The sequence below is a fragment of the Cheilinus undulatus genome, linkage group 3, assembly GCF_018320785.1.
Source record: "Cheilinus undulatus linkage group 3, ASM1832078v1, whole genome shotgun sequence".
Lineage (NCBI taxonomy): Eukaryota > Metazoa > Chordata > Actinopteri > Labriformes > Labridae > Cheilinus > Cheilinus undulatus.
In genome coordinates this window covers 46,811,777-46,835,189 of record NC_054867.1, presented here as the reverse complement: position 1 = coordinate 46,835,189, position 23,413 = coordinate 46,811,777, and the positions used below count along the sequence as shown (strand labels likewise).

Below are 23,413 nucleotides of genomic sequence, written 5' to 3'. Positions count from 1 at the left end.
TTGTATGATGAGTGTCCTGGCTGAATGTAGGCTATAATATGGAATGATTTATTTGAATTGTTGAAAAACACAAAAGATGAGGAATATTGGCATATTAAATCGCAGCTGCAATATTGGGGGAAAAACCGCTCAGCCCTTGCCCAAACTACTGTATTTCATTGAATGCAGTGCCTATGCAGTGCCTGTATGCACCCCCCTTGGATGTTGGACCCTTTTAAACATGTAACCTCTGGTTAGCTAACATGTTGACATAAGTAAACCAACCAAACGTTGACATGTGTATCTTAAATTATGTAGTAACTTACTCCATTAGTCATCCATGCTAATCCAGCTCAGTGTCCTTATGAGTGCATACAGTACCTCCTGGGACTATTGCTGTTTTCCTAATTACCGAATTTGACTTTTTTTCATAACTACTTCATACGCAACATTTTTTTTAAATATAGTGTTATTAATCGAAGTCTTGCCGACATACTGATTTTCTACCAACTTTGACCTCACTCCCTCCTCATCAAGATGGCCGCCGGTCTGTGGCCGTTTCATCCTTTAACGGTTGCTTGGCAACTTCGTAACGCTATGGGAAGTGGAGCAGAATGGCAGGTGACCTGTACCGACACTAAAGAAGAAGCACTGTTGTTTGTGGAGATATTTGAGGTTAACTTAAGTTAAATGTCTTTAACTTGCTTGAAATTTTAGACTGCCTGCTGTTTGATATCCTGCTGCCCCGCTGTGTGGAGTATAACCGGAATGTCAGCTTACAGTTAGCCGTTAGTCAGCTGCTTGCCATCCGACTATGAAGGTAGGTACAGAGAGGAATTAGCACTATTGAAACGTATTTGAAAAACGTCATTTAACACGTTTCTCCTTTTTTTCTTCTTAGTGTCTATTACAAAAACTGTCGCGGAGTGAAAATTGAACCATGGGGTCAGAGTCAGTGAAGGTGGTGGTCAGGTGCAGGCCCCTAAATGACAGGGAGAAGACCCTCTGCTCTAAGATGGTTCTGTCCATGGACCTGCATCACTGCCAGTGCTTCATAGAGAAGCCAGGATTAGTGGATGAGCCTCCCAAACAGTTCACCTTTGATGGGACCTACTTCATTGACCAAACCACTGAGCAGATGTACAATGAAATTGCCTATCCTTTAGTTGAGGTAAGCTCATGGGAACAATATAGCCCCTATTATGTTTGCTTCATCTAATGTATATAGATTAAGGCATTCAAATGTGGCTTCTGGTCACTGGACACCACCAGACCTACAACATATCTTATTGCTAAAGGCTGCAAACCTCATTATTTACTAATTAGTCTGCTGTCAGTCACTGTTTAAGGTCAGCAGGGTGTTCACAGAATTCTACAACATTTTTTCATTTATTTCACAGGGTGTCACGGAGGGCTACAATGGCACAATCTTTGCCTATGGACAAACAGGAAGTGGGAAATCTTTCACCATGCAGGGGGTGTCAGAGCCTGCCGCACAGAGAGGAGTTATTCCAAGAGCATTCGAGCATATATTTGAGAGTATTCAGGTATGCTGGACTACTGCTGTTTATTTAGCCATCTTTTAAAGTAATAGGTTTAATTGAAAAATTAATGAAGTGAATGTTTTTCTCTGGTTCTTGGATACAATATATACCTGCTTTACTCCTGCGATTCAAGTCTCTGGCTGAGATTTTTTTTAAGCTCAAAATAAATTATACAGTGTGTGTTTTTTGGCCAAGCTAGTGTGCAGAAAATACAAAATTCCTGGTGAGGGCCTCCTACCTTGAGATTTATAATGAAGAAATCCGAGACCTTCTGGGAAGTGACACCAAACAAAGATTAGAGGTAAGTTTATTTTTGTTTGAATAAGAGTTAAAATGATATCTTGTTTGGTCAATAATTAAAGATGGTATTGGCTTATCACAGATATGTCAAAATCTATATCAGTATACAAGTTACTGATATGCTGTGGGATGATACCTTTTCTTTAAGACAATGTAGGGAAATTGATTTTGGTTGATAAACAACACCATTTCCAAAACAGTTGGGGCACTGTTCGAAATGTAAATTAAAGCAGAATGCAAGGATTTGCAAATCTCATAAACCCTTATCTCATTCGCATCAGAACATAAAATACATATCAGATGTTAAAACTGAGACATTTCAGCACTGATGCATAAAGCATTGATGCTTTATGGTTAACATTTCATGAAAAATATCAGCTAATTTTAAATTTGATGGTAGCACATTGCAAAAAAGTAGGGGCAGGGCAACAAAATGCCTGAAAAAATAAGTGGTACTAATGGAAAAAAAAAACAGTTCAGTAACCTGACCAGGTACAAAAAGAGCATTTTAGAGAGGCAGAGTCTCTCATAAGTAAAAATGGGCATCAGAAAAATGTTCCTCAACACAAAATCTTAAAGACTTGAATATCCCACCACCTACAGAACATAATATCATCAAAATATTCAGAGAATCTGTAGAAATCTGTGTGCAAGGAATAAAGCTTAAGGTCAATATTGTGATCTTCAGGCCTTTAGATGGCACTGAATTAGAAACAGGCACGTTTAGGTTCTGGAATTCACTGCATGGGCTCAGAAACACTTCCAGAAATCATTCTGTCAACACAGTTGGCTGTGACATCCACGATCACAAGTTAAAGTCGTTTCATGCAAAGTAGATGCCATATGTTATCATGATCAAGAAACATTGCCATCTTCTCTGGGCCAAAGCTCATTTAAAATGGACTTAGGCAATATGGAAAACTGTTCTGTGATAAGATGAATCAAAATTTGAAATTCTTTTTGGGAGCCATGGACATCATGTCCTGTGGACTAAAAAGAAGAGGGACCTTCCATCTTTCAGAATGCTCCTCTTGTTGTTTTTCGTTTACACCACTTTTCCAGCCTTGTGTTGCCCTGTCCCTACTTTTTTGAGATGTGTTCTTGACATTAAAATTCTAAATTAGCTAATATTTTTCATGAAATGGTAAAATGTCTCAGTTTCAACATCTGATTTGGTGTTTATGTTCTATTGTGTATAAAATATGAGATTTGCAAATCATTGCATTTTTTAAATTGACATTTTACACAGCGCCCCAGTTTTTTGGGGAATTGGGGTTGTAGAACTAGATTCAGACATACTTTGTTAATCCAAGGGGGCATTTCAGTGTTAGAATAATAAAAGTACCTGTGAATGAAGTTGCATAGAAAAGTCCATGAAAACAAAGTTGTTGCACAGTTTACATAGCAGACATGTCTTCAACAGCACTGACATTTGGTCATGCTTCAGAATAATGTTACATATGCTTAAGTAAGTCAAACAATCACTGTTTTTGCTCAACATTTTGGTATGCTAGAGAGTTTTTCCTCCTTAAATATGAATCAGTCTTAAAAATCTTGTTAGTCAAGGTCTATAAAGATAAAAAGAAATCAGGCTGCTCGGTGTAACATTAGTGGCCCAAATGATTATTGTTTTTTTTCCAAGCACAATCATTATAAAACCAGTTTATCACAGCTCTCCTCATCATTGAATGTGTTGCTCAGGCGTTACACAACATTGTAAAAGTTTCCATGGTGATTTCAAAGCACAGTGGTTTGTGATTCCTCAAAGGTCAAGGTGTTTGAACAAGGTGAGTGATCTGGATTGTGTGTGTCTGTTTTTTAGCTGAAAGAGCATCCGGAGCGTGGGGTGTATGTGCGGGACCTCTCCATGCACACCGTACACAGTGTGGGAGAGTGTGAGAGGATCATAGAGCAAGGCTGGAGGAACCGGGCAGTGGGCTACACACTGATGAACAAAGACTCCTCACGCTCGCACTCAATCTTCACCATCCACCTGGAGATCTGCAGCACTGGTGAACACATACTTATAGATATTGATACAACACCTGAAACAAGATGAAACATATCTTGTTTTGTGTGTGACAGAAGCAGAAGCCTGTGCCTGTTGGAGCATGTGAACCTACTAGAGCTCATTAGATAACAGTCTCTGATTAGACTTAGATATTTGAAGTAGGGGTGGGCAATTTTTTGAGATTTGGATTAAATAGCAGTATGTCCTGCTGCAATTATTTTTTAATGCAGAAGGTGCAACATTTCTTTAACCTGAAATATGTTTCAAAATACTTTATTAATGTTTAGTGCCTTTTTGCAGCAGATATGTTATGTTCTTTACATGATGCTGACATTAAAATGTCAGTTTTTCTTAAATAGTTTGTAATCCAATTTCTCTTGTTTTTTATATGTTTGTCCTATTAAAAATGTGAAGTACATAAAATAATAATTTCCTTTAATACAATATTTCATTTTGAATTTGCAGTAAGTCAAAATGATCTCAATTAGATATTTTTTCAAAATTGTTCAGCCTTACAGGAGAATCACAGAGAGAAAAACAATGTTTACACACAAAGAGAAGAAAAAATTAAATAAATAAATGTTTGGGATGAATAACGGCCAAAATGTACAAAATACGCAACAGGCATATTTTGCATTGAACCTATGAATGATTAAAGAAGTTCAGCACTTTAAAACATTTAAGAAAACAATATAATTTACCAAGAAGGTCAAGAAATATATTAAATAGCTATACTTTTTTATACGTCAAGTCAACTTTATTTACAAAGTCAATCAATCAGTCAGTCTTTATTTGTATAGTGCTTCAAAACACTTAACAAAGAGGGCAGCTCTAGACGTGTTATTATAAAGACCCAGTGCTAATCGGCATCAGCTTAGTATTAGCAGTATTTAGTATGGTTACTGTGGCAAGGAAAACCTTCCCTGTAACGGGCAGGAACCTCCAGCAGAGCCAGACTCGTGTTGAACAGCCATCTGCTGAAGCCATGCTGGGATTGGAAACTGGTAGGGGGTGGAGGAGAAGCAGGAAGAGAGAAGAGGGGAAAGCTGAAAGAGGGACAAGAGAAACAACAAAATAACAAATGTAGGTTAAATTTATGACTGTCAGCTGCTTGACACCCCTGGTTCTTGACTGGTAGTTTGGGACTGCAAAGTGGGTCTTGAAGCCTTTTTTAGCCTGGGAAATAAAGGCTAAGAGTCAATATTGTGCTTTTATTTTGAAGGTTATGTCTTTATCTACTTGTACTGTCACAAACTTCTCCTTTTTTTTTTTTTTTTTTTTTTTTTTTACTAAAAACAGTAGATTATGCTTAAATAATTTAAGAGCTAAATGTACATGGACCTGGTAACTCATCTCTCCCTATGGGGCCAGATTACCTGTGGAGAGAAACTAGCAATAATTTAAAGTGCCACTGAACAGCTCAAACTATTTTAGTCATTGATGCTATATGGTTTAACCCATTAAAGCCTGAAAACACAAATTATAGCAAGAAAATTCTCTTTTTTGTAACTGAAATGTTTAATTTACTTTCTACTGAAATCCCCAAAAATCCAGATTTCCATAAAATACAACATATATTTTTTTGTATCTTATTTGATACATTAGGAGTTTTTGGTAACTGATAATCCTCTTGAGGGCATTTTTATCATTTATCAGATTGTATTCAGAATTTTTTTTTTAGTAATTTATCACCCCTGTTGATGAGATAGAGGTATCATAAAAGTATGTATCAAACATGATTCAAAAGGCTTTAAGGGGTTAATTTAATTAGATTCATAAAATCCAAAATTTCTCCCTGTAGTTAAGCTCTTGGCTTAAATTGTATTCTTGCTAAATTTTGTTACTTCATATTTCCAGATGCAGCCGGCCAGGATCATCTACGAGCCGGTAAACTCAACCTTGTCGACCTGGCAGGGAGTGAGCGCCAGTCTAAAACTGGTGCTACTGGTGAGCGACTACGTGAGGCCACCAAGATCAACCTCTCCCTTTCTGCCCTGGGCAATGTCATCTCAGCCCTGGTGGACGGCCGCTCCAAATACATCCCCTACCGAGACTCCAAACTGACCCGGCTGCTGCAGGACTCCCTGGGAGGAAACACACGTACTCTTATGATCGCCTGTCTGTCCCCCGCAGACAACAACTATGAGGAGAGCCTAAGCACTCTGCGGTACGCCAACCGGGCAAAGAGCATCCAGAACAGGCCTCGTATCAATGAGGACCCCAAAGACGCCTTGCTGAGAGAGTATCAGGAGGAAATCAAGAAGCTCAGGGCTCTCGTCTCAGGCCAGCTGGGCACTGCTAATCTTGCATGTAGGTTAACTATATAACTTAACCCCTAAAAACATCTTTTCATGTTTCATGTTTTCCATTTGCTTTGGAAGTTGTTTAATCTACTTCTTGTGATATGAATTTTATTATCAGTCATGTTAAAAAATCTCCTTGTTCTTTTGTCTGTCATTTTATCATGCAGCTCTTCTGGCTGGTCAGTCATATGAAAAATCCTCCACTGTTCCCTCAAGGCCACAGTCCACCACAGAAGCAGAGAAAGAGAAGATTAAAGAGGCAACTGCGAGCTGTTCCCACGCTCATATATCACTTCACATCTCTACACGCACTGTACAAGAACCAGCTGATTAATGGGTCTGTGTTCTGCTGTCTCTGCAGGAGTATGAAGAGAGGCTGGCCAAGCTGCAGGCTGACTACAATGCAGAGCAGGAATCCAAGGCTAAACTGCAGGAAGACATAGCTGCCCTACGCTCCTCTTATGAATCCAAGCTGTGTAACCTGGAAAAGACCCGAGCCAGCAGAGGGAGCTCTGTCACAAAGAGTGGAAAATCATCCACCTCAAAGAAAGAACAATGTGAGAACTGGAGTTACCCAATCATTTCTCTCAACAAAATCTGGAGAAAAAGAGAATTTAAGGGTTTTTGTTCATGGCTGCAATGTGTATCAAGAGTTATTTTTAGTGTCCGTCCTCTTTACTCAAACACATTTTTTTTTATGTTTTGTCTTCAGCATCTGTAAGCTCTAGCTGTATGACGCAAGTGGCTGGTGAAGAGCTCAAACACAGCACTGATTCCATAAGAGAGACCTCCCCAGCTGAGGTATTCTTACTAGCACCATTTGCTGTCATATCAAATATGCAATAGCTATGAACTGATTTCTTTAAATGCAGTTATAAATTATAACAAACTTAATGGAGTTCTTTCCTCATGTTGGTGAGCCAGCAGGCTGCACCTAGTGCAACAGTTGATGTCCAGAAACATCCAGAGGGAGACGGGCCTGTTGACTCTCCTGACATCACCACTGCAGGGTCTCTGGACCAGAAACATGTCCTGGAAAGGTTTGTGGGAACACAATTTTCAAATTTGATTATCATCTCGCATGCACTTAATATTAAATGTCTTTCTTTAATTTTTGTAAAGTCTGTATTTATTATTTCTTTCCAGTATTAAGTACAGAATTTAAGCATAATGGTCTGGTACATTAGAGGAATGAAAGGACTGAATAACATAAATTATTAATGTTTTCTTTCTTCCAAGAGAGGACTCAGACGTGTTAAAGATTTGGCCAGGCAGTTACAGTTGCACAGGGGTGCCAATACTTTCATCCATGACTGTATATGCCTGGTCAGCTGACCTGATCAATTTAAAATACATTTAAAATGTCAACAAATCCATTCATCATTTGAGAGCAAAAATGCTAGAGTTCTCATAGCATTCTCATAGCTGTAGTATTACACTTTGTATTATTAATAAAAGTAATTTTTTAGTGTTCTTCTTTTTTAGATTTATAGTCCAAACTTTGTATCAGAGGCCATAGAGCAACTGTATTATTTGGATAGTTTGTGATCTCTAGCTATATCTTGATTTCATGCTCATCTCCACAGACTGCAGCAGCTGGAGCAGGAGGTGTTGGGAGGCGAGCAGGCCAGGAACAAGGAACTCCAGCAGAGACACCGGCAGAGGAAGAACCTCGCTGACCAGAGGAAAGTGCATCTCATCCGTGCTCTGTCAGAGAGCGGGGAAGAGAGTGAAAATGTGCTGCTGAATGTCTATACCTCCATCCAGGAGGAGGTGCACGCCAAAAGCCAAATGCTGGTCAAGGTTCAGGGAAAGGTAGGTCAGAGGGGCAGCAGGATAAATGATACAGAAACCATGGTAAATGCAGAAGGTTACAGTGATTGAAAATGCATGGATCAAGTCACATAAAAGGGAATATATGCGTTCATTGTAATGCAGAAAAGCCCTTTTACTGATGTGAAATTTAATTTTGAAAACATATTAATTAATCTGGAAATATTTGAATGTTTGAATCTTTAATTTTAATAGCAAAACTACCTTGTTAATTTTGACAGAAGACATAAAATGTTTTAAAGTCACCTCAATTCAAGCAACCCTTACAGGCCAACATATTTTATAATTGCACATTTTCTTCCATAGTCCTCCTTATAAGTAAAAGCATGGTCTTTTTAAAGACTTCTTCTCTCTTCTCATCATGGATGGATTGTAGTTGGAAGAAGAGCTCTTTTATTTTGAGCCTTTGGGGAGGGACGCATCATTACACATATAGAGTGAACACATAATGCACATAAGAGTTTAAGCAATACCAAAAAACCTTGCAGGGCTGGTACCAAATGATGCTGGATGTTACGTTTGTCCTGGATGATGTCTTGATGTCAGGCTCTACCAGTCTAATCCTGTGAATTTGTTGCAGCTGAAAGCAGCCAAACTAGAGATCCGTGACCTGCAGGCTGAGTTTGAGGTGGAGAGGAACGACTACCTGGCAACCATTCGGCGACTAGAGAGGGAGGGTCAGTTACTGCAGGGCCTGCTGGAGCGAATGGTGCCCCTGGTGCGCCGTGACTGCAACTACAGCAACCTGGACCGCTTGAAGAAAGAAGCTGTCTGGGACGAGGACAGCACTACCTGGAGGCTGCCTGATGTGATGGTGCAGAAAACAACCCTGCCCTCAGGTGAATAGCGAATGCATATAAAACAGATTTGAAATAAAGCTTTTAAGTTTTCAGAATGGATGTAGGTCTTTAATGTTTGGAGAGTAATCCTTGTGGGCTATTTATCTTTCTGTCCTGTAGCAGTAGCTCCAAAACCTTCAGCACGCAGAGGTTCAGTGGCTGATTCTTTGGACCAAACCGTGGTGAGCTTGTATTGCATTTTTGCTTGTATCATCTTATACACACTAAAATGACAGCACAGAACCTAAATGCGTTTTTTTTCCAGGTGGAGGAGGACAGATATAAGGAAATGCTGAACCGTAGTGAAAGTGAAAACATCGCCAGCAGCTACTTCAAGTCAAAGAGAGCGAGCCAACTGCTAGGAGGGGAAACTACCAAAGCTCATGGTAAAACCAGGACCTGTAGACTGATCCATTAACCACTGAATCATTTCACCCTTCTAATGGAGCTCTTCTCCCGCAGTCATCCGCTCTCCTCCGTTGGTTAACGGGGTGGCCCACCTCTCTGTGAGTAGTCCCGCCATGAACCCACCTCTAAGCTCTGACTCCGTCCTTCCACGCCCTTTTCGCCTCGAGTCGTTGGGCATCCCAGCATGCAATGGTAAGGGGAAGCGCAAGAAAAGCAAACCTCACATCTACAGTGAAGGAATTTGACTGTACTGGAAATTCCTATGAACATTAATGCAACTCATTGTTATAAGTTAACCTAATCTGTCATTGCAAGTAAATGGATATGAAAGCAGGTTGCACCTTTTATGGATGGGTACAGTTTTATTTTTAAAATGCTTACTTTGAACCAAATACTACCTACAGTATGACACTAAACTTCAATTTTTGCACTCTTTCTAAAATATATGATTCCTGTAATGTGAGGCTCAATCTCCTACTACCTTATATTTAACTTTTAATCTATTTCACTGTCCCATATTGTAAACCACTACTTTAACCAGCTATTTTTTGATATTTTTAAAATCTCCAGTTGATGCTAAATAAAACTGATAAAGTTGTTTTATTGGGTTTTTGGATTTATTACTTCACAGCCTTTTAAACTCAGCTTTTTTGGAGTGTTATGATGAACAGTTAAGAAAAGCTCATGTTAGACCAGTTTGTTGTCTCGGTGCGTATTCACAGATAGGTCAGGAGAGACGTTGTCTAGGTTGCAGTGTTGACAGTAGTCAACGGTTACTTTATGTTACACAGACCTCTGGGGTCATCGTTGTGGTGTGCATTAACTTCAGCTTTTGAGATAATGCAACCTTTCAATTTAATAGTACAAATGAAGTTAAAATAATGCCATGATAAAGTTTGTATCCACATTAATCATATAAAATCTCAAACACCTCAGATGATTTTGTGTCTTTACTGATAAACTCAATCCTTCCTGCTGCTCACTTTTCTATCCGAGTATCATATTTCCAATTTTGGCTCTGGCCTGATTTCATGACCAGCAGAGAGCCGTGTCAGTTTCAAAATTCGACACCCTTTACTGGTGGTTCACAGACATACTAGACACAGACACTTGGCCATTAAGCAAACTCCTCGCTTCATTGAGAGAGAACACTGCAGAGGGCAACTGTAATCGTCCCTTACAATAATCAACACACTCTAACACTGTTGCATAACACCAGTCATTCAATAGACATTCACATAAGTCAGTCCGAGGAATTAGACTTGTTGCATGTGAAGGGTTATTAAGGAAACAGAGAGGAAAACACTGGCCCTCTAAGTTCACACAGAGGTAAGGCTCAATATAATCGGATAATGGAAGAACTGCTGAGCAGGTTTGCTGATTGCCTGAGACCTGTGTAAGATGAGTAGTGTGACTGATAGTCAGCCTGTCAGTGGGGGCTGCAGGTTTGAAGGGATGTGCATTTGACTGAATGATAGGCACTTTGCTTTGTACTGTTCTGACTCTCTGGGACCTTATTAAACAACTTAGATAGCTGTTAGGAGCTCAAGTCAATCAGATTTCAAATGACAAAAAAGATAATTCACAAGATGTGCAGCTTAAGAAGTTTAACTGTAATAAACATTGTCATGCTTTTCTCAAACAAATTCATGGAAAGATTTTAGGCAGTGGGGCCCCTCTATTTGCTAACTTAAAAAAGCTGAGCCCTCATGACCCCTATTAAAAAAGACATAGATTTGGCTTCATCTTATCCTGAAATATAGATGCACAAGACAAAGTAGTTTTCAGAGTGGGAAACATGTTTCTTTTACACCCTTTAATAGAAGAGTGAATGAACTGCCATGATGGTGTGTTGTTAGGATTTAAGTCAGGGGTCATCAATTAAGTTTGTTCAAGGGCCATCTTTTTCCTCAATAGGCACTTTGGGGGTTGAACTTTCAAATAAACTTAAATCTTCTGAAAAGTGTCTTAATTACCTTTTTATGTACTGATCTTTTTTTTTTGCCTCTAACAGTGAAATCAGATCCTATACCCTATCCAGCCACAAGGGGGCAAATGAGATATTTTAGCTGAATCTTTTTGTTGCTGTCATGTTTTCCATCACTGGGTTTTATGTCAATATGCTGTGCAGTGAAAAGTGACAAGCCCAAGCAGGAAAATTGTGCTCTGAAAACACCTAAAGCCATGTTGAAAAAGAAAACAGCAGCTTTTATCAAGAATGGACTGATAGATACATGTTTAACATGCATTATATTTGCTAGACATGCCTGACAGGTGGATTTCTGAAAAACGATTGAAACATTAATTCATTCCTGATGAAACTTTATCAAAGTCAAGTGTTTTACAAAGTTTTTTATAGCTGTAGGGAGAAAAGGAAAAAAAATAATGCCTGAAATACTACAATATATTTTTGTCCTCTGCACATTTTCTGAATGTGATTATATTCTGGGGGCTAAGTGGAAAGATTACCACTGATTCAAGCCAATATTTGCAGATATCATACAAAAATGAAATGATAAGAACCATATATACACATTACCTGCAGTTGTTACCATGGTAAGCTGTTCTATCTTCTAAGACCAAGCAGGATCACGGCGTCTGTAGGTGAAAAACGTCAAGTAGTGTGAGATGGTAGCATTGCTTGCACACTCTGGTTGGTTATATGCCAGCTTGACCTGACACTGGCTACACGCAGCTTTATCTCTTATTTTTAGACCAATTACTGCCAAACCACCCACTGCCATCCTTCCCCTTAGAAGTAACAGAGTAAAGATCAGGCCAGTTAACCAAAGTTAAAACCAAAGCTGATGGCAGTTAGCTGTGTTGCAGCTTAGACTTAACATTTAGCCAACATTGCTGGCTTATATGAAATCAAAATACTATAATTAAATGCACCAACTAGAAAATTCTGAAGACTTGTAATTGTTTTGTCAGCTATCTGTGCACATCCCTAGAGCCAACCTTTGCAGGAAGGAATAATTTAAGCCAATATGAGTGTAAATAATGACACAATGTAAATATTTGTAAGAAATCAACTTTATAAGGGAAATTGAACGCATATTTTCTGTTCCCGAGAACACAAAGACATTGCTGTAGATATTTTAGATGTGGGTAAAAAATCATTATTGTCATTGATTATCATACAAGGTGATCATCTTTGGTGTTCAGACAACATCAGAAGGCAGTTTTCCACACATTTTTCAAACCACCTGCACCACAGATCTGTATAAAATGATTCCAGAAACAAATCATCATTCATACAAGAGATACAGTGCTTAACAAATTTATTAGACCACCCTAACCCTAACCAAAGTAAGGTTTATGCCTCAGCTGCCCTAAATTAACAGCATTGGTAATTACCAAAATCATTTTTTATGTTTCTGCAATGGTTAATACACCAATATGTAGAAGCTCTTTAACCCAAATGATATTTTTTTTAATGCTAAAATATAACTATTATTGGTATCCATGAATTTTCAAATTTACTCATTTACAAAAAAACCTGAAAAAAAAGTAAAGCGCATTAATATTTCTTGATTAATATGTCAAATTATAGTTATTTACTTGCATTCCTGAACAGAAAAATGAGTTTTAGTGGTTGAATGTTATGCTTGATTAATTTCTGACTTCTTAGAGAAGCCCAGTGAGCCAGCTCAAATTTGGGTGAATTCAGTTTGAAATCCCTCATTCCAGTTCAAAATGGTAAAACGTGGAGAGCTCACTGAAAATGAAAGAGTCCGCATTAAAGCACTTCAAGATGCTGGATGGTCTTTGAGACAAATATGACAGGTGGTCTAACAAATTTGTCAAGCACTGTATATTCAACGTATACCAACTCAAGACTGTAAAATCACCCCAAACCACTTTACAACAATCATAAGTTGCATAAACTCACATCTATAGAAAGGTTCCAAGGATGTGCTCACGAATCCAAGTACAGGCACATCCGTGAATTATGAAACAATCAGAAACAATAAAGCCCCTTTTACACATGCAATGCACTTCTGACTTCAATTTTTGAGACTATTCTGGGTTCCCTTGGTCCAAAGTCTGAGCAATGTCCAAATGCGCTGAAGTTTGAATGTTGGTGCTAGCTGTCTGGAGCATTCACAGCAAAGTTTGGGAAGGTTTTTGATCTTGTTCTCCTTGAGTTAAGCTACTCTAGGCTTGTAAAGCTAGCTTTCAAATATATGTACTAGTGTTTACCAAATATGGATGAGTCCTTCCCCTTAGTGTGCACTTTCTACTCAGACGTCAGCCCTCAAGTAAACCCAACAGCGTAATTCCAGTAGATCAGAGGGCGTCAGACAAGGATAATCTCCTCCTTAGTGCTACATGTGTGAAAGGACAAGTCCGGACAGTGCCCAGAGTCTGAAGTTCATATGTGAAAGTTTGTTGATTTGGGTATACATGTCCTTGTAATATCCATTTTCTTGTTTTGGACGCCATCTCTCAAGTCACATTTCTTATTGTCATATCTCAAGGTATCAGTGAAACTATAAACAGAAAGTAGCACAGAGAGAGGAAGTCTTGGATTCCTCTCTTTGGTTTTCTAAATAGTTGCCAGCTACACCAAAAGACTCCAAATTTTGCAGTTTCCTAGAGGCTTTATAGCAAATATGTCAGACAATAGCCAATGTGTGAAATGAGAAAGGGACGATATTAACAGCTGCTTGTGTATGTTATCACCATAATTTTGTCACAACAGATCCATTGAGATATTCTAAATGGATGACATCAATTAAAACAGTCTATTTCCATTCATATTTGTAGGTTTCTGTTAATGTTTTCAGATACTTTAGGATCCAAAAAATAGCCTTGTGGTTGGGAAAAAGCTGCCTTCATGGGCACTGGTTCGGCTCATTTGGTTGAACATGTGCAAAGGCTTCACTCCTCAATGGAATTTTTCAGAATCGAATTCTGTTTGGTGCATGGTTTTCCACTTGCTCTCTCTTTATATTTCCTGTCTCTCTTCAGCTGTCCAACCAAATAAAGGAAAGAAAGCCAGGCAAGTCACAGCGACCTATATTACAAGTGCCAGTGACTCGTCTTTCTCGTCATTATCTTCTGCTTTAGTCTACCAAAGTGCAGAGTGCCAAGTTCCCACTTAATGCTCCAACTCTTAATCTGATGGTACCCTTAAGCTCTTTCTGAGAAGGTACACTTCTGCCGTTCATCTGTTTAGATTTTGAGAAGTCCAAGCTTTCGCAGTGCTTCCCTTCTATCTGCTCCCATCCCGGGCACCACCATCACTGTGTAGGGGATGGTGTTTGAGGCTTTGTCCGGTACGGGCTGAACTGCAGTGTTGTTCACTGGCTTGGTGGGTGCACTGTTTAGCAGTTTGGTACAGTTTCCACCATTTCTGTGGTTTCCCACGGTATAAGAGCGCTCCAGGCCAGCTGCCTTCACTCCATTGGATTGAGGTGGATTTGAAGCAGACACATGCTTTTGTTCGTGTCTAGAGTAGTGATGGAAACTGGCACTGCTCTGTCGAGATTTGGTCTTGGGCTCTGCATGCTCCTGAAGATGACTAAACGAGGGGCTTCTTGATGGGTTACCATTGGAGGAACCTTTTGTAAATCCATTGGAAGTTTGGTCTAATGAAGAAAATGATGTAGGAGGAGCTGTTGTTTGATTTTCCAGCTCTTGTTCTTGAAGTAGGCCCAGTTTCTGCAAAGCTTCCATTCTCACAAGCTTGGGATCTTTTGCATGCTTGATATTGTAGGATGAGACCTCTGTGGATGCTTCTTTATGTGTTTTCAAACATATGTTAGCAGGAATCTTCTTAGGTTTGGGGGCCACAACTGGAGGACTTGGCTTCGATATACAAACCTCTGGGTGGAATCGAACAGACTTTGTAGGATGGCTGAGGTTTTGGGCTTCGACTTTGCCAGGAAGTTGCTTATCTGATTCAATAGTATGATCAATTTTGGGACATAATGGTGTCTTCTTTGCTGAGGCACTCCTGCGAAGGTAAAAAAGGGCCTCATAGGACAGAGGACCCCTTGGTAAAGGAACTTCGGCGGTCTTAACTGGTTGGTCTTTGGGTTTGGGAGGAGGTGAAATCACAACATTGACTTCCAAAGGTACTTGTGGAGCGACAGATGTCTGGATGCTCTTGTGACAAAGTTCTTTACCGGAAGGAGTGACCTGAGGCTTAGTGGTAAGGGTTTTCCCTGTGGGGACACCTGGATTAGCACTGGGTATAGAACACGGAGCGCTGCTTGCCACAACAAGAGGTGTAGGAACCAGGTAGCTCTGCAGCAGTTTGATGTCACAATTTTCCTTTTTAGGTTCATCAAAGGAATGTTTAGGTGGACCTATAAGACAGAAAAAGCCCATGTTTATCTATAGAAACACAAAGCATCTCTTCACAAATTGTTTAATTGACTGTTGTTAAGCTAATCGTACATTACTGTCCAGTGATTAACTCACTGTTCAGCTTGCTCTTGTTCATGGAGGCTGAGAGGTCAGCCAGCTTGGTTGCAAGGTTGCCAGGAAGGGGAAGTTGTTCAGGTTCATCGTTGGACAGTCCGCTGTCCTCCTCAGTGTCCAAGGACTCAATGGTCTCCTCCAAAAACATGAGACAGGCCTTCTCCTCGGCAGAAAGGTGCTCCATACTGTCATCACTCTAAAATGAATAAAAGTAGGCATTTCTTTAGGCAAAAATTCTCCAACAAGGCTCTGACTCAAGAGTCACCAATAAGTATCCAAATGTTGATGCTCTCACAACTTATGCTGTAATAAAGGTCTGAAAGTAAACTGTACAATGTATCACATCACAAAAAAGGCAATATAGACTTGTTCAATGCACAATTTGTATATTCCGCTGCCCTGGAAATGTGATTGCCTAAACTCTGAGCAATGTCAAAAACAAGTCCATTTTTGGGCTGTGTAGCAGGCTGCTTGTAGCACTCTGCATGGCACATTTTGTCTGTTAATACTTAAAATTGTGAATTCTGACATCTATATATTATTCAAGGTGAAATCAGACAAGATGAATAAATGTTATGCGTTCTTGTATTTGAGTGCTCATACCGTACATTAGGCCACTCTCAGCCATGTGTCTAACCTTGCAAAACTTTAGTATGGCATTAGTTTTAAAAGTACTGGACCACATTTCTTCATCAAAAGAAGAGCATTGAATCACACCAACACCTTTAAATGTCAGAAAAGATGATTTCACTCTTTTCTCGAACAAGTTGTTAATAGTTACAAGCACAGTTTAGTTGTATGTAGCTTTGGCAACATTTTTTTCAAATCAGATTTGGACAGCATCTCTTTACTGAAAGCATGCCAGAGAACCAAACTGAAAGCTCTTCTTGGCAGAGATGGTTTTGCTCCTCTCTCAACTGACCTCTGCTTGAGTTTCATCCACCAACAAGCTCCATCATTTGTCAACTATGACAGCACTTACCTGCCATCTCATTTTGTCTTGTCACTCTGATTGGGTGGTAATGAATGTGATGGACAGAATGTCTGTCCAATCATTTTCTGGGATTTTTTTTTTTAAGTCCTGCCCTTCCCAAAACTCTTTGTATGGGAGGTTTCCCAGATGAATGTGAAATAGGTACCATGCCATGTGTATACTGTATGAAATGTATGAGTCTATCTGGCATGTCAGGTTACAGGCAGTGTGCATGGGAGATAAAATCCTCTTCAACAAACTCTTGGACACTGACAGACTTTTCCTGGAAAAACCTGATACATTTTTACTCATTCCTAAAGAAATATCTAAACAAACTGGTACCTATCTCTACTGCTGGAAGGAATGTGGAGGGTCCCCTCATGCAGCTATTTTAAAAGCAGGTGGCAAAAGTTATCTAAAAATGCTGGGATTCGCTGTCAGACATATCCCTGACTGACTTAATAGAGATGATGTTTGGCTCTTAAAGGTCCTTCTGGTAGCTGGAAAAGGCCATTATATAGCACTAGCTTCAGAAAAAATGGTCCTACTATTGACTTTTTTGTTGGCGCTGTAGCATCTTTTGAAGCAAATGCCCTAGTCTACATATGGCTTCGTAAAGAACTGGGAGAGTAATGGTGGAAAAAAGTGGCATAAATGTAAAAGGTGAACTAATCCTTTAATAGCAAATATTTGATTTATTTAAACATTTTTATCACTCTTTTGTATTTCTTTCTTTTCTTTGATTTGTATTCTACTTGTTACCATTGATCTTTAATAAAATGCCTATAAATAAATAGTTGAAAAGAATTCTTCAATGAGATGTCCACAAAGTGACATCAGTAGAGCTAATGAGATCCTGAAGTTCAGCTGAGGTTAGGTTACTTACAAATCCAGAGTTGGCGCTGACGACGCTGTCACAGCTCCCAGCACTGTCCATGCCAGCCATAGTGTCCAATCCAACGCCACCTGGCCAGGTATCGCTTTTAGGCATCTTAGGGCCCTTCTGGTCCGAGGTCAGTGGTACAAATGTTTTGTATCACACTGAAGAGAGAACACATGGGGCATTTAAATTAGAGTAAAATTGTTCTTCAGAAAGTAGAAACTACCATTTACCACATTCTAACCATGTGGCTGTACTTAATGTTGAGATCATTTTTGTTTGACACGTTCAGCTGTCTCAACACTGCTTGTATTTAGCTTTTGGCTCGGCTTGAGAGAAAACTTTTTATCCCCTTCTTGATATTTAAACTTTTGATGTCCTGTTTTTACACTAGCCATAAGTTTTATTGTGTTTTTGTTGTTTTAATTTTTCCTTCAACAGAATTTTGCTCAGCTTTTTGCCATTTTTAGATGTGCTTTTTGAATTAATTTAGATGTTTATGTGAATTTTACATGCTCTGTCTTTGAATTATTATTGGTTTGTAGTAATTGTTTTACAATGTTAAGTTAGCAGATCAAAAAACATCACACAAGGAATTTTTTCTATTTTCCATGCCAAGGTAACAAAAACTCCACTTGTCTGCCAATAAAAACACAGGAAAATCATGTTTTGCTGAGAAAGTATGAACCTGTTTAGATTAGCACATTTGAAATTGTTTAGGAGATCTGTTAAACCTTTTATTTTCAGCAAGCTGGAACATCTTTAAAATATGTTAACATCTATGGAAAAGCCATCAGAGCACCATGCATGCATACCTACAGGCTATGCACACAACCTCAATTATTTAGACACTGGGTACCATTTAACCTGATTAGAAAAGGCAGCAGAAGGTTACCATTAGGAGACATACAGCTATAGTGAAGACAGAGTAAAAACCTCACAGAGTATTGCAACAGTTGTCCTTGATTTTCCTGTAATTTGAAACTTGAGGATGCTTTTAGCAGCCTTTAACTACTCCTTATCTCTTACTACAGGATGATCTTGTAGCTGTAAATACAATTTGGCTTCCTCTCTAATTAGTCCCCTAGAAATAAAAGTCACCATCATATTAAAAGACATTGCCTAACAATACGGCATGAAGCCAAGTACTTTCTGTTTATAACAAATCTTTTTGAACAGTAGTTAGCTGGTCACATCCAGATCAGGTTCATCTGTGTTTACTGTTAGCTCAGGATTAAATCTTAACTATTTCTAACAAGCAAAGATAACCCAGTTATGTCAACCCAGGATTAAAACAGAATAATCTTTACTTAACACTGTGATCAGCATAGGGCAGGAGGTTTTCTTCTGCAATTATGACATGGATGCATGTCCTGCTTTTGCTTTTCCCTTATGCATTTGTAAAAATCTTTTTAACATCTTGATCAACGACTTTGAATGACTGCTTTGCTTTTAACCATGTGCTTTTTGTTTGTACCATCCCTCAAACAGATTTGCTTAGAAGTCAGCTAAAATATATATTTGCAAGCCTCTGTATGTGCACAAATGTAGACTTCATATACTATCATACCCATGTAAATAATTATGTTAAACATGGGTAAACTTTTATTGTACGTATTGCTTGTTTCAATGTTCCAAACCTAAGCAATTAAAAAATGTATAGGGGTTAAATAACACCTAAAGTAGTCCTTGATTGTATAAGTAGATATAATCATCCAAGCCTGGTACTTTTGTTTGCTTTGAGTGGACATGTCTTTGTTCAAAACACAGTTTAAGAGCCCTTTTTCTTGGCATTTTGATGAGGTTTTGGTCAAAAACTTAAACCCATCATTTAAGACTCTTTTGATAAAGATGAATAAAAAACGTCCTCAAATTGTTTTAAAAATCATCCATGTTCTTCGTTATGGCCTAACTTTCAATATAGATTGTATAGGGCTATGTACATTTGTTGTTAGGGTTGCTTGTGGCAATAAAAAGGAGGGTTAGATGAGTGAAATCTAAAAATTTTTAGTGATAAGCTTTCAAAAAAGTCCCTGCCTGTAATTCATCCTCTTCGCAAACATAAATTTTTTAATCCAAGTTGCAAGGATGCAAGAATTAAATGTGACAAAATATGTCAGCTGCTGAATGAGCATACATCTAAAAGAATACAGTATCATCTGCAAACGATCACAGTAATATAAAGGGTTGATTAGTAAATCTCGTCAGTCTTCAAAAGCAGCACATGCTCACATGGACAGACAATATATAACTCATTAGACTAGTTTTCTAGGTTTTCACATTTCTTTGCACTGCGGTGTGTTTTACATGCACCAGCTCTCTCATGTCTGCACGGCCTCGTTCTTTGTAAAAGACAGGCTATCATAGCGTACAGATATTGAACTAGTCCTCCTCACTCCATGTGACTCAGATTACAGCACGCATGCCACTCCTAATCTCCTCAGCCGGATCAGTTTCAGAGGGAGTGGAGGGCAGCAGGAATGATCACCTGGAAGTTATGTGATATCCTGTTGTACTACGCTGTCCTACTGTAACACTGTAGTGTTGTGATGACATTTAAAAGTATGTTTCTCAGTGCTGTGCTCATTCTGGATTGATGTAAGGGTTGCATAATCATGGATTTTTGCAGATATACCATATGCAGACTGATTTTTGCCACTACAAATACTGATAAAGGCTTATATTTGGTTAACACTCCATAAATGTAATGCTTTACTTCATAGGTTAAAGCATTATTTTATTCCCTACATTCCACCAATGTTTACAACTAATATTAACAGATATTTTGATGCAAATAACTAACTTATCAAGCTATTATCTAACAAAGCCAATGCTAATCATATTATTTTGTGAATAATATAACTAATAGCCACCTCTAGACCTGCTTTTTTGCTGTGTCTTGAGATAATATTATTCATGTTTGAAATGTTTAATCATGTTTAAAGTATGAAATGATAAAGGATAAACTACTCCCTGATGTTGCATTCACTGATATTTGGCTGCTTAAGATCAATGTGGTTTGACAGCTTGTTAAAGCATGCAAAATCACCATAACAGCCACATTATAGAGGACAAATACAGCATACTTTTCTACTGTAACTGCAGTAATAGAGCATGAGGCACAGTATAAAGAAAGCTCTGTCTGATCTTAATGAAAGAATTTCTTCTTCGGATAAGTTTCAACACCTGAGAGGCAAGGACAGAGAAACGGGTTTGGAAGCACAAAAGCACTCCTGTTCACTATTTGCACATCGTCATGTTATCCCACCCGTGTCAAACTTTAAAGCCTCGGCCACCTGGCCAACATGGAAATTATCCTTACAGCATGTGGGTCAGCATGTGAATATGATAAAAGAGAAACTCTGACTTTATTGTGTTTTGAAGTGAAAAAATCGGAGTTGCTTGCATGTAAGTTACAAAAGCAGCTGCTGCGGCCTGCGGGAAACTCCAAACAATGCAAAATTTAAGATTTTGAACATTACTACTGCTGTTTTTGGTCAGCAAATGTCACTTTTCTATGTGTATAGCAAAATCTTCCAAGTGGTCTAGCCTCAAGACTCAACACCACATTCTTCAGGAGAAATCTCAACCCAAATATCCCCAAAATTTCAACCACTCCATCAATGGATGAGTGCCAGGCACGTTAGTTTTTTTACCAATAATATCTCCACATTTCATGCTATACTGAGATATTTATTTACAAATTTATATGTCAGTTATTGATTCAGAAAATGAAATTGTAATGTGGCTTTCATCTTGTTTCTGGAAGCATTGGTACAAATGTCTCTATATGTTTTAATGACTTATCATTTGTGTTTTTATGCTTTTGTTGTGTGTTTATTTCTTTCATCTATGTATACTGATATGAACCTATGGGACCTATTACCTGTGGGTAAAAGATAATTATTTTGCTGTTTTTTTGCATCTTTTTTGACACTCTAAACACATGTTTTGCAACTGTAAACCCATTTTTATCTTATATACACCTAGCTTATATTTTCGACTTTTTTTGGTCCCATTCTCTCCTTTTCAGCCTATCCCTGCCACTTAAAACAATTTTTTTTCAACCTCTTCAGCCAATTTCTGCCACTTCCCACCTATTTTTGCCTCCTTTGGCCTATTTTTGTCCATTTAAATTGCATTTCACGGTTTTTACACCCATTTTGCCCTTTTAAACCTGTTTTGTGGCCACTATTAACCTGTTTTTGCCTGTTAACCCATTGTTGTTGCCTAAAACATATTTTTGCCATTTTAAACCAATTCGTTCTACGTTTTAAAATCCTATTTCACTACCCTTTTCTCCCGTTTCTGCCCCTTTTAACCTATTTTAATGCTGTATTAAGAAAAGGGGTGTATATTTTGAAGTAGGCTATGTATTGCCGAATAAATAGATCAATTAAAATGTTCTCTGATAAGAGTAGTTATTATTCAGGTAAAAAAAAAAATCAAATTTGGTTATTACAGCTTAACTAAATTTTATGTAACTCTTTTTTTTCAAGGGAAAAATAGCCTTGCTATCCCTAGATAACAAGATAAATAAGAGTGCAACTAAAGAAAACAGTATTCACAGCTTATCACAGATAAATTGAGTATATAAATGTATGCACATTTTTTCAACCAGCTGAAAACATTTCCATGACCCACTTTTGGGTCCCAACCCACCTGTTGAGAACCTCTGGTATAACTATATACTTTTAAAGTACTGCATTGTCAATCGTGTAGTTTGACTTTCGCTTCCTCCCTTCCCACCAAAGCCTTTCACATAAGTGACAGTAGTTAGTCATTAACCCTTGTAGACAGTTTCTAATGAAAGCAGATCTTAAACACCGCTGACAATGCATTATATTGTTATCTGTATTAAAGATACACCTATTTATACAGGAGCAACCGCCACAGACAAACTTGGCATATAGATCCAAACTGTCATTCAGAGTCTGAGGCAACAAATCTGTCATGTGAAACTGTTTTGTGGTCCAATAACACAGTTGCACTTCTGACGTCACTGCAGCTATAAAAGAGCAACTGGCCAATGTTTTATTATGCTAAATAAGTTCCTGTATAAGCATTATGCAACTTCTGGTCTTGTTTATCAAGCCTTGCCTTCAGATTCCTGAGAGTTTGATTATGCAGGGCTCTGAGGGCAATGCGATTATAATCATCTGGATTCTATAAAGTTGCAAAACATTTATATTTTTCAGGGAATATTATGGGCAATATCAGAATCTTCCCCCGAGTCAAGTGAGACGACTGAAACTAATGCAAAGGCAAAACAAACTCTACTAATATGGCACACAAGATACTTAAGGTCAATTCAATTACCAAGAAGCTGCTTCAACTATTATGACTGCAATATGAGATTGTCATGACCATTTTCAATAAAATGATTAACTTAAAACACCCTAACTTACGTTTGACTTAGCTAACATTTACTTCTTTAGCTCAACATGACTGTACATTTTCGTTATGATAGCAAATAAAATTTCTTAAAACCCAGGTTAAAAACAGCCAGGTAGAAATAAATGACAATAAAGTTCTTTTTTTCTTTGTATGAACAGCTTAAATCAACCACGTACCTGTTTACTGTCCCTGCTCTGGCCGTTTATCCATCCTCTGCCTCTTTGCTCCGAGTGAAGACGGTGAGTGAGTGAGCAGCTCTCAGATACCTGCATGAAGGACTTTGTGTGTTAAGCTTTCAGCCAATCAGAGCGCAGCATTCTCTTTAAGACGTCGCCATGGCAGCGTCAACTGCTGTAATCTGCTAATCACTATCCACCTCTGCTATGTTATAGAGCACGCTAATGGCAAGGATACTTGGTAGGAAATTTAAACGAATAATTTTTGAATATTAGAGCTAATTTTAAACATTTGGCTAAATTGACATTAGGCGTTTTATGTGACATTAAAGTTA

General features: G+C 38.4%; 2 protein-coding genes across 3 annotated transcripts; one reads left to right on the top strand and one right to left on the bottom strand.

The window, feature by feature from the left end:
* The first annotated feature begins 430 nt into the window (after positions 1-430).
* Positions 431-10,124, top strand: kif17 (kinesin family member 17). Of its 2 annotated transcripts, XM_041783271.1 has the most exons (16): positions 431-600; positions 697-799; positions 881-1,150; positions 1,380-1,526; positions 1,723-1,824; positions 3,646-3,835; positions 5,692-6,144; positions 6,305-6,396; positions 6,499-6,694; positions 6,850-6,938; positions 7,062-7,177; positions 7,724-7,952; positions 8,551-8,809; positions 8,930-8,991; positions 9,075-9,195; positions 9,272-10,124. In XM_041783271.1, the coding sequence occupies exons 3-16, from the start codon at positions 920-922 to the stop codon at positions 9,460-9,462; spliced, it is 2,478 nt and encodes an 825-aa protein (XP_041639205.1). In that variant the 5' UTR covers positions 431-600; positions 697-799; positions 881-919; the 3' UTR covers positions 9,463-10,124. The 2 variants fall into 2 exon arrangements, with proteins under 2 accessions (XP_041639205.1, XP_041639206.1); XM_041783272.1 differs by having other exon boundaries at positions 585-799.
* A 2,803-nt stretch (positions 10,125-12,927) lies between these two features.
* zgc:158258 (uncharacterized protein LOC791186 homolog) lies at positions 12,928-23,143 on the bottom strand. Its single transcript, XM_041783334.1, has 4 exons — positions 23,079-23,143; positions 17,512-17,666; positions 15,653-15,848; positions 12,928-15,537 (listed from the first exon to the last, which is right to left on the bottom strand). The coding sequence occupies exons 2-4, from the start codon at positions 17,614-17,616 to the stop codon at positions 14,399-14,401; spliced, it is 1,440 nt and encodes a 479-aa protein (XP_041639268.1). The 5' UTR covers positions 17,617-17,666; positions 23,079-23,143; the 3' UTR covers positions 12,928-14,398.
* Positions 23,144-23,413: the final 270 nt, after the last annotated feature.